General features: G+C 33.2%; 2 protein-coding genes across 2 annotated transcripts; one reads left to right on the forward strand and one right to left on the reverse strand.

The window, feature by feature from the left end:
* The first annotated feature begins 7 nt into the window (after window positions 1-7).
* Window positions 8-10,976, forward strand: LOC132551617 (uncharacterized protein C2orf81 homolog). Its single transcript, XM_060215794.1, has 11 exons — window positions 8-240; window positions 1,163-1,325; window positions 1,708-1,777; window positions 2,085-2,211; window positions 2,493-2,610; window positions 2,795-2,992; window positions 3,564-3,667; window positions 4,708-4,853; window positions 9,311-9,363; window positions 9,797-9,868; window positions 10,241-10,976. Exons 1-11 carry the CDS (start codon window positions 122-124, stop codon window positions 10,433-10,435), a joined length of 1,365 nt encoding a protein of 454 aa, XP_060071777.1. The 5' UTR covers window positions 8-121; the 3' UTR covers window positions 10,436-10,976.
* Window positions 10,977-12,185: 1,209 nt separating this feature from the next.
* On the reverse strand, window positions 12,186-16,693 carry LOC132551590 (mitochondrial import inner membrane translocase subunit Tim23-like). Its single transcript, XM_060215745.1, has 7 exons — window positions 16,571-16,693; window positions 15,946-16,010; window positions 15,443-15,536; window positions 15,079-15,163; window positions 14,751-14,809; window positions 13,945-14,055; window positions 12,186-13,537 (listed from the first exon to the last, which is right to left on the reverse strand). The coding sequence occupies exons 1-7, from the start codon at window positions 16,650-16,652 to the stop codon at window positions 13,431-13,433; spliced, it is 603 nt and encodes a 200-aa protein (XP_060071728.1). The 5' UTR covers window positions 16,653-16,693; the 3' UTR covers window positions 12,186-13,430.
* Between the last annotated feature and the right edge of the window lie 192 nt (window positions 16,694-16,885).

The raw sequence follows: 16,885 nt of genomic DNA on the forward strand, positions 1-16,885 counted from the left end.
GAAAACTAGTTGGGAAATTTAGCAATCATGTAGCGATGAATGGAATGGCTATTTTTCTTTAACAGCCACTAATGTTTGAGCTGATCAATTTATTCTGACTTACGTTTACTAACCCAGCATAATGTCGAGAGCAGCCGTTTCAAAATCGAGGGCCGACAAGGGTGCAAAGCCCGGACCACCTGCACACACACCTGTGGTAGCCCATGAAATCGTGCCTGGAAAATTTAATGATCAAGACTGGTACGTTCATTTAGAGTGGATATATATACATACACAATATACTGACTATTTATTGTCACTGTTTTCGTTGGATGACGTATAGGAAGGTTTAACGATCCCTCTCTCTTTTTAAGAATAAGACGTATTCTAATTTGTATTTGAAAGGACAAAAATCACATTCATACCTGTGGCTGTACACCAAGTCCGGTGGAGATAATGGGTAACTCCGAAATGTTTATGATAGGTTCCATATACAGTGTATCATTTGCATAGTCTTTCGTTACCAAACACAGGCGAATGAAGGTGTAATTTTTAAACGCTTATTTCAAGCTTAGAGGTTACTTTATAACAACGTCCCTTTTATTCACCAAGGTAACAAGAGTTTTGTCAAAGTTGCCATACATCCTCTCAACGGAAAGGATGCTCATGAATTGACTTGTACGTTGCGTAATGACAAATAACATTTCAGAAACATAGCACCTGTCTGCTACTTAAATCACAGTAGTCTGACATTCTATCAATTATGACGTGTAATAATCCACATAGGAATTCCATGTATTCTAATATTTTTATGATTGTATTCAGAAATTTAAAAAAAAAAAAAGATTATATATTATTTATACAGAATGTCAGAAATTTAGGAGATGCCCTTTAGTACTTAAAAAAGGAATTTCCTCATACGGTGTGTCTATTTTTTCCTATCCCTTTTATATGAACATCTGAAATACCAACCAGATTCCTTCAACTCATTGAAATAGGTCAAGATGAGATAGATCAGATAGTAGAATAATTTCAATGAAAAACCTTAATGTTAATTTTCCCAAACCCCATCAATCTGATACATTATTGCCAAAAATCAAGTAACTGCTTTTACAGGCAATATTTAGATATGGCTATGAGTGTTTATAAAGAAGATCATGTTTTGTTTTTTTGTTTTTTGCAGGACATTTATGGTGGAAAAAGATGGTTCTGAGGAATTTGTAGAGGATATAATTGATGAACTTGTGGATAATACTTTAGATGTTATATATGATAATTATGTTGGTCAACAGTTACTTCCTTTCACAGTCACTATGGCCAAGGATGCAATTTTACAAATAATAGAAGTAAGAATTCAATTTGCATGGGTCAAAGTTACAGAGAAAAAAAGGCAGAATTTAAATTAATGCAAGCTAAGATGACTGTTAGTATGACTGTTGTGTTGTGATTGCAAAAATTTCTTATTCAAAGACATGTTTTAGTCAACCTTCAAGTATTTCCCTTAGAGAGAATGAATCCAGATTTTGTGACTTTTATAAGTTTCATTTTGATACATCACAGTGATAATCTATAGCTAACATGTTGGCAACTTCTGATTAAAAAGTGTAACAATGGTTAATTAGTATATGAACGTTGAAATACAATCCATCTCAATTCTGATATCATTTCTGCTAGTTTTAGTGGATGTAACATGTCTCAGAAGGTACAGAAATGTTGATTTTTTTACAGTGGCAATTTTTATCACGAGACGAAGGTGAGCAAGATGTAGAAACAGATCAAGGATGGATGGAAGATGAAGGTAATTTTGTACTTCAGCATGTAAATACTGTAACATACAAAGGTAAAACACTCTATATGAGGGCTTATTTTACCACATTATTTTTTAATTTTGATATTAGAAATAAGGCAAAATTGTTTTTTGATGTCCCCTTTCTCTATATAAGGAATTTTGAATTCATTGTTTTTTTTATGTTTGGATAACTTATTCTAGAAACATAGATTGAACTTCTTTTATTTCTGATGGACAATTCTTCAAATTTTGCTATGAATTTTATGATTATGAAGAAATTGTGTCCTTTTGGTTATAAAATCAATTTGTTTTATAGAGCCTGATCCTGCTGTAACAGATTGTTGGGCACAGGGTTCTGTACCTAAAGCACTTGTTCCTGAAAAACCAATGACACCTGTTGAAGAAACAATTGAAGAAAATGTGGAAGAAGAGGCTGCAGCAGAGTATGTATATTTCATGTCTTCACAAGAACGAATATAATTCCTGCTGCGCATTAATGTTATTACATTAAATTTAAGTTAACAAAGTTAATTGATATTGATAAAAATGTATTTGTGTTTTCAATTCAGAACTTTTTTCACTTTTTAATTGGACTTTTAATATTATTTGTGAAATATTTTCATGTCAATTACAATACAACATAGATTCTTCATGTAATGACATACACTTCAAGATGAAAAAGGTGAAAGAAAAGGATTCAAGTCAATTGATTTTATACACACAGAGAAGTAGAAGAGGCACAGGTGGAAGAAGAAGAACCTCCAGAGCTGGCTGATAAAGTGTCTGATACAGAGGAGGGGCCAAATCAAGAGGAAGTCCAAAAAACCAAAGAAGAAGAAAAGGTTTGCTTCACCATATCATAACTGGTACAAAATTTAGAGCATTTGTACAAATAGTTGGTAATTTACTTCTCATTATGACAAAGCAGGGGATAGCTACACAAATACATGTTTACAAATTCACTTTGGAACTCTGCCAAATGAATATTGTTTATATTAACTTGCATCCATTTGAATATTTATTTAGAAGAAGAAGAGGACAAAATATAAGCCATACACAGGGCGAGTAAAGGCAGGGAAAGGCTTAAACCAGATGACTGAGTCTTTGGAGCAAACAGAAATGGCTATGATGTATGAGGAGTATGTGAAATCACAGGAGTATGAAGCTGCAGAGAAGGCCAGTGGACTTCTCAACATGCCAGTCTCATGCCACTCCATACTTAAGGTAAATCTGATTATCCTATCTGAATAAAAATGTATATACGACACATATGTTACCAGATTATAGTAACAAGTAAGTTACCACATTATAGTAACAAATAAGTTAACACATTATAGTAACAAGTAAGTTACCACAGTATAGTAACAAGTAAGTTACCACAATAGAGTAGCAAGTAAATTATCACATTATAGTAACAAGTTTACTATCATATTATAGTAACAAGTAAGTTACCACAATATAGTAACAAGTAAGTTACCACAATAGAGTAGCAAGTAAATTATCACATTATAGTAACAAGTTTACTATCATATTATAGTAACAAGTAAGTTACCACATTATAGTTACACGTAAACTACCACAATATAGTAACAAGTAAACTTCCAGACTGTAGTAACAAGTCAATTACCAAACTGTAGTAACAAGTAAAATACAAAATTGTTGTAATTAGTCAACTACTAACTTATGATAACCTGAATAAAGTAAATGAGCAGAGTTAGTGTTAATGTTTAGGGTACATATATATCTTTATTTGTTTTTTTAAGGTATTTTTAAAATAATATTCTTTCATTTCCAGGTCCAAGCTGGTCGGCCACCAGGAAACAAAGATGTCATGTATGATGATATGGGCAATGTTCTGGCGGTGATCAAACTAAATCCTGAAAAACTACCATCTCACAGGTATAACTTGTCATAATATAGACATCTCACAGGTATAACTTGTCATAATATAGACATCTCACAGGTATAACTTGTCATAATATAGATATCACACAGGTATAACTTGTCATAATATAGATATCACACAGGTATAACTTGTCATAATATAGACATCTCATAGGTATAACTTGTCATAATATAGACATCTCACAGGTATAACTTGTCATAATATAGACATCTCATAGGTATAACTTGTCATAATATAGATATCACAAAGGTATAACTTGTCATAATATGGATATCACACAGGTATAACTTGTCATAATATAGACATCTCACAGGTATAACTTGTCATAATATAGACATCTCACAGGTATAACTTGTCATAATATAGACATCTCACAGGTATAACTTGTCATAATATAGACATCTCACAGGTATAACTTGTCATAATATAGATATCACACAGGTATAACTTGTCATAATATAGACATCACACAGGTATAACTTGTCATAATATAGACATCTCACAGGTATAACTTGTCATAATATAGATATCACACAGGTATAACTTGTCATAATATAGATATCTCACAGGTATAACTTGTCATAATATAGACATCTCACAGGTATAACTTGTCATAATATAGACATCTCACAGGTATAACTTGTCATAATATAGACATCTCACAGGAATAACTTGTCATAACATGACATCTCACAGGGATGACTTGTCATAACATGACATCTCATGGGTATAACTACATAGATTTAAAAACAGTCATTACATGTTATGTGGACTTATAAGTAACTCGCATGGCATGCTGTCTCATGGTCATTAATTCTGTGAAGAGTCATGTTAATTTTTTGTACTCACTGTATTTCTCCCTGTCCTTTTGTCTGCCTGCAAACACCTAATTACAAAGTAAATGCCTTTTGTTAAAATTTTGTGTCCAAAGTGTAAGTTTTCTTGCATTTAATATAGGAAAATGATACTTTTGTTTGTATTTTGATCGACTCTGATGTATTTGTATGCTGATCAGTTGTTTTGTGTTCTTTAGAGTGAAGGTGAAATACCAAGTGGTAGATCCTGCTGTGGAGGCTGCCCAGGCTAGACTAGAGGCCATGAGGCATGGTCGGTACATGAGTAGAGCAATCCAGCGTAGACTTAAACGCAACAAAGTCGAGGAAATCAGGCCAGATGAAGGTAACTGTACAAGATGTGCTGGCGAGTGCCATATTTTAAAGAGGAGGATCTTGAATGAGCTTCCATTTCATGGGGTATTTATGAAAATTTTAAAATGGTTTCAATTTAGTGAGCTGTAGCGAACTAGATGGAAACCAATTGAGAAAATTCATAAATATTATATGATTATATAGCTCATTTGATATTCTTTTTATCATATGACACTGTAGACACCATTACCAGCAAAAATCCAGAATGACCAATCCCAAAATTTAGTCCTGCATGCTTTTGTCGCTATTCAGTCAGGATGGTATTAAACGTATTGTTTGTATTGACGTCACAATCAAAGTTGTTCAGGCCTGTCAGAATGTCACAGTGTTGTTACACATCAAAGTTAATGTGATGGTGTTATACAATGATATAACACAGTAGTCGTATGATAAAAAAATGAAGACAAAACACAACATGATAGTATTATACATAACAGTATTTGGATAATATATCAAAAACCTCACTGTACAGATGAGAAATTTTTCCATTTTTATAATATGTACACTAATTATTTTTCTTAAATCGCATGATAACTTTGAAACATTTTGTATCCAGTTTCACATGTCATTAGAAAATATATTTCTCAGAAAATTATTCAGTACTTGAAATATTATTTTAGATGTCATACAGAATGAACAATTTTGACTTATCATTCATTATAATTTGTGACATTCTGATTGGACTGGACTTTGATTGTGACATCATAATAGAATCAGCTGTATGACATCATGATGTCTAGTGAGAAGCCAGGACACAATTTTTAGATTGGTTATCAACCTGTTTTAGAATATTTACCAAATGTAGAATTCTAAAGCAGGAATCTAGGGGTCTTTTATTGATTCACTTGTTTTGTCTTTTTTTCTGCCATGAAAACCATCTTGGTGTAGGAAAAAGTCTTCAGGTGTGGACATACCAAGAATTGCTAGCAATTGAAATGTGTCAAAATCCCATCAAAGGAAATTATGGTGCTGTCTCTATACTCCCAACCTGCCACAGGCTAAACTACCATTCTGGTTCTTCTGCTAGTCAAGCAGTTCCCTTCGCATCAATAAGGGACAGCATTCCAGCAAGGCCTTGTGCAGAACTGGAAGATGAAGAACAGAAGGAATGTCTAATACACACACATAACAATTCAAATACTACACACACTCAAAATAGTTGTGATTTACAAACATATAACAATGCTGCCGAAAAAGATCACACAGGTATCATTGGGGGTGAAAATCACAGTATTCATGATCTTGTATCTATGATCATAGAACTTAAAGCTGATGTCAAAAAACTACATTCAAAGTTAGATGAAATGAGAAACTTACCAAAAGAAAAACTACAAACGGTGGACTGTGGTACACAAACTGGCCAATCAAAATGCTGTGGGAAAGGTGAAACAGAACACAGTGAGAAGCTTTACAGGGAATATGGCGAGAAAGGACAAATAGAATGTAGTGAGAAAGGTTATACAGAATCTGATGTGAACAGCCAAACAGAACTTGGTGAGAAACTTGTTATGACTTATGCTGAAGTTGTGTCACAGCGTTCAGTTACAGTGAGACAAAAACAGCAAAAGTAGCCTTCCATTTAAATCATCAGGGAACTATACCGCATCTTCAGTTCCACCATCAGTGGTGAGAAAGAGAATCATTTCATCGTCGCCCACACAATTGAACATGGAGAGTCCCTGTGAGGATATTGGAGTGGAAGGTAGAAGTAGCCCATATTGTACACTACTTGTTGGATCCTCTATTCTCAGATTGGTAGAGAGAAAGAAACTTCAGTTTAATATGGATGTCAGGACATACCGTGGTGCTAAGATTAACACTGTCAGGGAGAGATTGCTAACAATGACACTGTCGAACTATCGGCGTTTGATCATTCATGTAGGTGGAGATGACATCTCTAGTGGTCGTAGTGAACAGGACATACAGAGCGACTTTACTCATCTAACATCTTCCATTCATTCTACAAGCCCAGACATACAGATAGTATACGTGGCAATCACCCCACGGACAGACTGTGATGTTATTCCCACAAACAGAAATCTCCAGGAAATGTGCAATAAACAACACTTGGATTTCATTCCAAGCTACAGAGTATTTGTTGACAATGATAACTTTCAGAGAAATGGACTCTACAGTAGAGATGGTATTCATCTCACTAAATATGGAACGGCATTGTTTCTGAAAAACATTGATCGATCCTTATCTCACAGTATACTGAGAAGAAATCCTTCTGAGTCTTCAAATCATGAAAATGTATCTTAATTTCTCACAGACTTTGGGTAGAAATCAAAGCGAATGTGTCAATGTTTTTACATGTATTAAAGACAATCAGAACCAGATTTCCTAAATCATTGTTTATGTTTTAATGAAGCATTTGGGAAACTGAATTCAGTTTATTCTTGCAAAGTTAAACATATTTCATGTCAAAGATGAATTAAGACACCAGCAAAGACCATAAAGAGACCTAGCCATAGAACATTGGTCAGTAAAACAGTATGATGCTTTTATACAACATGATTCATGTAAATCAGATTTCTTACAATGAAGAGAGACAGAGAAAGCTATGTATACACCCAATGTTCCAGGTACACCTAATATTCCAGATATTGTTTATTTGTTTCTATGACTATGGCCAAGGGTCACTTTGATTTTAAAATACAATGTATTAACATGTTAGTAACAGATACTGGGTATGAGGGTGGAAGTGACACAGTTGGTCCTAACTTGGTTAGGAGATAAGATATTGAGAAAGAGGAAATGTCAGGTATTAAGGACATGTAGACAAATCAAAGTTTATAAGAATCAGCATGGTTTAGAGATGGAGAAAATCAGGGTTGTTGAAGCATGGTTTAGAGATAAATCAAATCAAAGGTAGTGAAATTTCACATTTTTAGAAGATATGAGGAAAATGAGTGGTGAGATACAGAATGGTTAGGAGATAAAGACAAAGACATAGTGGTGAGATACAGAATGGTTAGGAGATAAAGACAAAGACAGAGTGGTGAGATACAGAATGGTTAGGAGATAAAGACAAAGACAGAGTGGTGAGATACAGAATGGTTAGGAGATAAAGACAAAGACATAGTGGTGAGATACAGAATGGTTAGGAGATAAAGACAAAGACAGAGTGGTGAGATACAGAATGGTTAGGAGATAAAGTCAAAGACAGAATGGTGAGATACAGCATGGTTAGGAGATAAAGACAAAGACATAGTGGTGAGATACAGAATGGTTAGGAGATAAAGACAAAGACAGAGTGGTGAGATACAGAATGGTTAGGAGATAAAGACAAAGACAGAGTGGTGAGATACAGAATGGTTAGGAGATAAAGACAAAGACAGAGTGGTGAGATACAGAATGGTTAGGAGATAAAGACAAAGACAGAGTGGTGAGATACAGAATGGTTAGGAGATAAAGACAAAGACAGAGTGGTAAGATTAGCATTGTTAAGGCTGATTATAATGAATTGTGATCACAAGGAAATAATAAGACACTACTGTATTGATGGGAAGTAACACAAAACCCTGAGAAACAAGGAAGGATAGCTTGTGTAATGCAACAGAGGATAAAACATTGTGGTCTTTAATGCATGGATGGATGCCTCTGTGATAGGGCACAGGATTCCGTGCCAAATGCTCTTTGCTTCAAGGAAACCAATGGACAAAGCTAGAATCAGGATAAGAAATCGGGATCAATGTCACATTGTACCCATTAAATAATATTTTATTGAAATGACACCATGAAAATGGTGAACATGTTGGCCTCATTCATATAGGAACCATTCTTTTGAATTACCTTGGTGTGTTGTTGTGAATAGTTGGAGTAATCCTGGAAGGCTTGGTTCATTTAATTCTCATTTGGTAATGGTGTCATAAAAGTGTTACATGATAAGCTAATGTCACCTTTGGTGACCATTTGACTTATCAAGAATATTAACCAACTGATTACCGTAATATTGTGATTTTATAAGGTACACGTATAAGGTCAACAAATTCCAATGTATTTTACTTCATGATTGAATATAATGAACATCTTGTCAGTATTTAGAGAAATTCAATTTTAGATAATGCTACCAGTTTATAAGATGCATCAAATGGCATATAACAAATTCCTTTATATTCTGGATTTATACATCTGTTACTGATCCTCTGATAATAGTTTCTACATTCAAGTAGTGAAGTATTAACAACATAGTACACAAATACATTGTAACTAAAGCTAGTGTACTATATAAACATCATTTAATATTAATCCTTCATGGCTTCCAAGTAACTGTATATACATCAAATTACTCTAAAGTTATTTTATTTTGTAATTTACAGAGAGTAGCCAGGTTATACATATATAACAGTGTACATGATGTACACCTAGCCATTGTCACTATCAGATAAAGGCTTGTTGTTTAACATACAGTATTTTGTTTTCCAGATTTAGAAAATGGCTTTCAGAAAGATATGAAAACACCACTGCCTCCTCCACTGGTAAGTCTGCCCCCTCCTATGATATTGATGCAGTCTGTCATTTCACCTTCAAATACTGAGACTCTTTGCAAAATCAGAATATTATTGAATTTGACCTATACATTAATAACTTATGGAAAATATATTCCATAAAAAAACACAAAAAAGTTTGTTTTTCCTTTTAATAGACTCAGTATAAATCATAGTTATAAGTACAGGAATAGGTCTAGTCTGGAGATGCTAAAAATAGAAATTTCCAAGTCATTATCAGTTTTAGGTTCTGTTGAAAGGTCACAATTTTTTTCATACTAGGTATCAATATAATATTAACTTCAATGTTTGTCAGTGTTTGTAGCCACATTAGTAAGAGTTGGTAAGACTGGTTACAAAATAAAACAGCTCTAGTTTACAGTTATGTTCTCACTAATAAACAAATGTTTATTTAACATTGAAGACGGAAACCATGGAGATATCCCCTGGAGTTACAGTACGTGAGGGCGGCAGAGTAAGGAGAGGGCCAGCACGAGTGAGTTCATTCATTATTCTTTTCCTGTGTTAATTAGCCTTCATTGTTGGAACATGTGTTAAAGGAATCTTATGATGCCTGTGACTGCTAAAGTTAAAAAGATAATTGAATGTTCATTTGATGACAATGAATACCATCAAAATGTGAAGTTATAGATATTTAGTAGAAAACAACATTGCCAGTGTTATGTTGTATTCCAATATATCGTTCAATAATCTTTTTTAGGTTGGTGATGTACAAGTATTGAGTTAGTCATAATCCATTTGTTATGAATCTATAAAGAATGACAACAACAGAAGAGGGAAATTTCTAGATTCCTGTGGAAAGTAATGAACATCACACTGAAGTAATTTCTTGTTTCTTGTTTTTCAGTATGTACGAAAGGTTGATAAATTCACAGAGAGCCAACAATCCTTACGGCCAGTGGCTACCCGAACCACTGCTCCTTCTCTGGAGGTGGCTGACCTGTTAGATCGACAAACACCAATTCTTCGTGTGATGCGGGACTCGCCACCACTCCCACCCATTGTACCACACCCACCAGCACAATCAAGAATCCCAACGTAGTGTGCAGCCTTAAAACATCAACATAGAAATACAGAACTGATCATACAAAATAATTAAATGGAATGGCATGTAAGAAAATGTTATCATAGCTTTGTGTAGCAGCAGTATCATAGTCGATGGTGATTTTCAGAGACTTTGTTATTGCTAGATATATCTATCAGACATTTTCTCTTATAACTTCCAAAAATCTGGTGATCAGTCATTTAGATAAAAGTATATATAAGTAATGATATGAAATTGTATGGAAAAATGTACATATTTGTAAATAAAATACTTGTAAGATAAAGCTGTTGTCATGCAGTTAATTATACGGCTCATTATACTGTACATTGTATTTTATATATAAAGTCCAGTACACTTACATAATTATGTTCAGAATGTTAACTACATTGTATTCTTGCAGATGTGCTATATTTACATAGCAGATAATTCTTTACAACTATTAATAGTTTATATTACCTCTCTGTGATATTTTAATACCTTATCAAGTTGAATGTGCTGATATTAGCTGCAAGTGTCATGTTATTTTATGTTTTGATAATGTCAGAAGTTTTTTTTTTTATTTATAAGGGCCTATTCGGCTTTGTTTCTTTTAGAAGTTCTAATGTGAACCAAAGTAAGGCCTTTCTCTCTCAGAAAATCATTTCTACTTCCTGATTTATCATTCTAAACTTTCAAATTAAATGGACATATATTACATATTGATTTTTCTTTTCTTTTTTTTGGCTAATAAAGATTGAAGTAATTAATGTAGGCTATAATTCATGCAAATTTTACATGTTCTGCGAAATATTCTCAACTGATGCAACGGTTTGTTTAGATAATAAAACATGTGAGAAAATATCCAGTATCTTATTTATTTTTTGCTAGACACTGGGCCAAGTATTCCTAGTGTTTTATACCAGATTACAGAGGCAATCCCTCCAGGTCACCATTGATGTATGTAGGTTTGTAATGACTTGACAGACACATCAGATATACGTTACCTAAACTGTACAGTAATATTACTATTGAAAAAACATGGAAGATTACACAGTGTATGTTGAATATTACTCAAGTATCTGGGTCTCGAGAAGCTTGTTGAAGTTCAAGTGATTTTACTCATTTTGAGTCCCTTCCCTCCGAGTTCCTGGGAGCAAAGACCATATTATTAACAACTTTTGTGCATTTTTGACCAAGAATAATTCCAACAAAATTCTATTAAGAAATTTCTGAGATGTGGAAAATGTAAATTTCTTCAGATGCACGACCGACAAACCATAATGGAATGGTCACTTGAGACGTCTCCAGCAACCTTTTTATACGCCACCGGAGGCGGTCGTATACTGGCGTCATCTTCTCTATTCGTCCATTTCTTGTGAACGCAACTTCTCCTAAACTAATCATCAGATTTTAATGAAACTTGCTCAATGTCACTACTACAATGGGTAGATGTGCATAAAGGGGCGATTTTTTGGTTCGTTGATTTTTATAAGATTTATGCCATTTTCAACCTTGTATCTGTAGCTAGCTCATAGTGGAGCCTTGTGAATGCAACTCCTAAACTAATCCTCAGATTTTCACGAAACTTGCCCAATGTCACTACTACAATGGGTAGATGTGCATGAAGGGGTGATTTTTCGGTTATTTGATTTTTGGAAGATTTATGCCATTTTATTTTGATCTTTATATTTTGTGGCAGCGTATATTGTGTCCATGGCACTCTTGTTAATGGAATGACAGAATGCGCTAAATATAATTCGAAATACAATTATCACTTGCAAATTTATTACCAACAAACATGACAAAAATTCAAATAAATCAATATTTCAAATCTATACTTCAACTTTATTCCGAAATGTTTTAGTCAGAATTTCAAAGTTAAAAAAATTCTCAAAAGCTTCTCTATTATATTATATAATAATCTTTGATTTAAAACATTAAAGTGTAGTATCATCAGACCCACATGTTCGATTTCAAATCAGTGGGAGTCAATAAAATCCTGCATCTGATTCACAAATATCACATGTGTGAAGCCATTCAATAATGTTATGAAAACAAAGATATAGGAATGAATATTTAACTGAACTAGCCAGAGAATATCCAGACTTAAACCTGGTCAGGAACTATGTGAATAATGTATGTACCGGTACATAAAGGTATCATTTCTGAAGTTATTATAGTACAAGAAGGTCTTTCTGCAGGCCTTAGCTTTAAATCATGTCATACAGCAGGAAACAGAATGTGTTTGTACACATACTCAAGAAACAATGTTAATGTGAATTTTTCCAAACTATAGTGTAACGACATGAACATTTGCACACAAATAAAATGTCCATTTTATAACAGTTATAAAATGGCATATCTATACTAAAATTACAAATCATATTTATACAACCAATTGCTTGCTCACATGTCAAAACATCCACACACATCAACACCTTACATCTCATTAATCATTGTTTAACCATATGGTCCATACAACATTCTATCTACATTTACACACACGTGCACCACTCTCTCTCTCTCTCATTCTTACACTTCATTCAAATGTGTGATCTAATACATTTCTGACATACACACCCATTTCCTTATACATTGTATCAAAAATGTACTGAAAGGCATACATTGGGGATGATTTCTCACATAACATCCTCAACTGGCAATATGTTGCCTTCATATCTGAAGTAATATACATTAATTGATTGGTAATATCTCCTTTTTTAATATGACTAAGGTATAATGATAAGTTAAAAATAGGAAATGACTTATCCATGTGTTGTTTAACAGATTGGGCTTTCCTACTGTATTTTCAAGTCATTTTCAAAATTAAATTCAAATAGGAACTATAAGTGGAAGTGCTAAACTGCAGTTTAGTCTTCAGGGCATATCTTTACTGCAGAAATATATCAATCACAGAAGTTGTTCCATAAATAATAAACTAGAACCTGGGCAGTTTCTATCACACCAAATGCTAAAATGATATTGAATATTTGTCCATTTCAGTGTTGTGCACTCATCCATCCAGCATATAGCGTATTTTGTCAGTATTTTTCCATAAACAGAAAAGAGAAGCAAGTCCAAATCCAATAGCACCTCCCCTTAGCAGTTTTTTATGACCATCTGTGATTGAAAAAAAATATATTATCACTGATAAAAGTATGGTGTATAAACAAATTACCAAAGTACAGTAAAACCTTGTAGTTGGTGAGAAAACAAATTATTTACATCCAATGAAACCTCCTTGTTTGAATGTCATTATTTCAATAACTTAATTAATTATTGCTGACAGTTTTCAAATATTCATTTTCCTCAATTTTTAACAATGATATTAGCATATTTTTAACCTCAATTTTTAACCTGAAGTATAATACAGACATTTAATCCACATAAACATTGTTCAGTTATTGTTCTGGTTTCTGTTTTCCCATTATAAAATTGGATAAACTTAAACCAGGGCTGTTGTTTAAAGATTCAAATAGTGAAGCTCAGGCACAACATTTAAGATCTATCTTTGGAATGGAACTTACCAGCCATTCTGTAGAGAGCCCCTGTGGCGGTGGCAGATGTAAGGATATTCACCTCTCCTTCTACTCCTGTGGATTTAGCCACCACTATTCCAATTATACTGTATAGTACAGCTGTAACACATCAATACTTTTATTATCAAATGGACCTAATATAGTGTAAAAGTTAGTTTTTTAGTTACTTTCCAAACACTGTCTGTTTTACATTCCATATATTGTCTGTTTTACATTCATACACTGTCTGTTTTACAATCCTTATACTGTCTGTTTCACACTCCATAAATTATATTGTCTTGTTTTATACTCCATATATTGTCTATGTTACACTACATATACTGTCTGATTTACACTTCATATACTGCCTGTTTTACAGTCCATATACTGACTGTCTTACACTATAAATATTGTCTATTTTACACTCCATATACTGTCTGATTATTTCAGGTCAAACAACGCCGTTCTAGATAAGATATGAGGAGAAATATAGGATTTTTATGTACATGTATACAATTTAATTGATCTTTCACTGCTATATTTTGCCTAGCAAGTTACTTTAAAATGTCATACCAAAATTGTATCAATGATTCTATGTTATATAATGAGTTTTTATACCAAAATATTATATCAATGATTCTTTTTACACCAAAATGAATTATTAATGATTCCATGCAATATATTGAGCTTTAACCTATAATTCTAGTACAATGCCATATATTGAGCTTTTACACCTATAATTCTAGTACAATCTTTTCATAGAACTGTTATGACCAGACTGCTGCATCTTACATAAATACATAGAGGTGCCTTACCAATTGTTCCCAAGGCCTGTCCATGGAATGCTGCCCTCTTGCCAACTGTGTTTGCCCAGCTGTATATAAGAAGAATCAGATTTCAGTATGTTGTGAATCTCACAAATGAAATCCTTATATTGTTTCAGCAAGATATTTTTCTGAGCAAATAATCAAGTAAATAAACATTTATTGTAATTAATTCACTATATCCAGGCAATAAAGGAATCTGTTTGACTTTGAAAGTTTTTGAAGTAGAAAGTTTTATCTAGTTGATGACAGTTTTGATGTGATATTACAAATAAAAATCCACACAATTATGTCTTGACTTGAATGAGCAATCACTTACTCTGTATATCTAATCCTAGCTGTCACATCAGTCTGTCCATGTTTCTTCCACAGGTATGTTGCGTTCAAAGTTCCATATAAACCACCTGCACATTAAAAATCTCTTTCAATATACAAGATATTTTAAAATGATCAGGCAATTCATAAATACTGTTTTTCATTATAATGTTAAATTGATGATTTTCCTCCAAAAGAATACAATGATTTTACTCTATGTCGCTGTTTGAGGATATTGGTATCTTAAAAACAAGTGCTGAATAAACCACATCATTTTATCACTATTTTGCATGTGATATGGTATTTATTCTTTGTTACATGATGAGCCAAAGTTTTCTGAACATGATGAGTTAAATAAGATGTATTACCAGCGAGAACTGCACCACCTATTTGTGAAAAAGCTACTTCAAATCGGCCTCTCTGCTTATCAGCTCCTTCAGGAAATATGAATTCAGCTTCCCCCTGCAATATTGTTGATTAATTTTGAAAACATTACTTAAAAGAAAGCACTGTATATTAGTCCCAATGTGAGCATTGAAGTAAATAGAATGTGAATTCTCGTTTTACTGAAATATTGAAAATGTTTCACCTCAAAAGGCATGCTGCTTTTTTATGTTCATTTTCTTTATCTATAATTTAATTTCTGAACAGTCACTTCAGTTTTGTGATTACTATCTTATCAGTTAATACATCAAACTGATTCTGAAAGATATCATTTTTTAGCATGGAATATCAAGGTAGAAATGTGAATATTAGTGGTTACTGTTAAAGATTTATATTTAGAAATGCTTCATCTTAATGTAATTTTAGTTTAAACGATAACACAGGGGGTTTTCATTGAGATGTTTTGAATAAATACATAAATACTTACCGTTTTAATGTAATTGGGGTCAAAGTTCATATAAGGGGACATAACCCCAGCTTGGCCTGCAGTAACTGAAATAAAACATCAGAATACAATTTTTACACTAAAATTTTTTATGCCTTAGCTATAACTATATGATGCAGCAAGTCTCTATCCTGAACAAAATGAGCCTGTCCTTAACTAACAGACTGTCTAAAAAATCTCCATCTTTCTATTAATTTTGCAAGAAAACATTTGACTTAACAAGATGTTTGTAATTAGTATTTGAAATAAGTTCCTATAAGTTGTGCATCTCCTCCAAAAAATACTTTAGTCCTGCGTGGACATCAATGCTCATTTGAGTCATGTGGAACATCTGCTATAGGTAAAGAGTAAATTTACATTTTCTAGTCTGTGATCAAAAACAGTTACATTCATCCAACCCTTGTTGAGATAAATAACCGTTGTGTTGTCCTACATTGACTACCTAATCAAAATTAGACCTGAATAGCCCAAATTAAAATCTGATGAAATGATTATAAAACAATTACATTTACGTTGAACTTGGTGACATTGCTCAAAGACGGAGTTCTAACAGAAAGTCAGAATGTTGATTTGAACTTTGCCAAGTACATTTCTTATCAAAAATTACCTGGCACATTTAAAGTTGGGTCTCCTGATGAATATGGGGTGAAAAACCCTGGCCTGTTCGCTTTGCTTCGTTCTTGATCCATTTTAATTTACGTAAAACCACTCTTAGTGACAAGCATGTGGGCACTTACACCGGAAGCTAGCTTATTACGGAATCACTCGGATGTTTTCTAATAAATGAATCTACACAACCGATCAATACCGAATAACCTAAATATAATTTGGGATTTTTTTCGAATAAAATAAACTAATATGTCCTTAAAGCAGGCTACTTTATATTATATAAAGTAATTTCCGAACTTAAAATTAAAGTTAG

The sequence above is a fragment of the Ylistrum balloti genome, unplaced genomic scaffold (assembly GCF_031769215.1).
Source record: "Ylistrum balloti isolate Yb309-2 unplaced genomic scaffold, AGI_CSIRO_Ybal_v1 Utg370208, whole genome shotgun sequence".
Lineage (NCBI taxonomy): Eukaryota > Metazoa > Mollusca > Bivalvia > Pectinida > Pectinidae > Ylistrum > Ylistrum balloti.

Coding starts and splice junctions, on each gene's coding strand:
- LOC132551590 (XM_060215745.1), bottom strand. CDS start 16,652: ATGGATCAAGAACGAAGCAAAGCGAACAGGCCAGGGTTTTTCACCCCA. Junction 15,164..15,442: donor AGGTGGTGCAGTTCTCGCTG/GTAATACATCTT, acceptor TTTAATGTGCAG/GTGGTTTATATGGAACTTTG. Junction 13,538..13,944: donor GGCTCTCTACAGAATGGCTG/GTAAGTTCCATT, acceptor TTTCAATCACAG/ATGGTCATAAAAAACTGCTA.
- LOC132551617 (XM_060215794.1), top strand. CDS start 122: ATGTCGAGAGCAGCCGTTTCAAAATCGAGGGCCGACAAGGGTGCAAAG. Junction 9,364..9,796: donor CACCACTGCCTCCTCCACTG/GTAAGTCTGCCC, acceptor TTAACATTGAAG/ACGGAAACCATGGAGATATC. Junction 9,869..10,240: donor TAAGGAGAGGGCCAGCACGA/GTGAGTTCATTC, acceptor CTTGTTTTTCAG/TATGTACGAAAGGTTGATAA.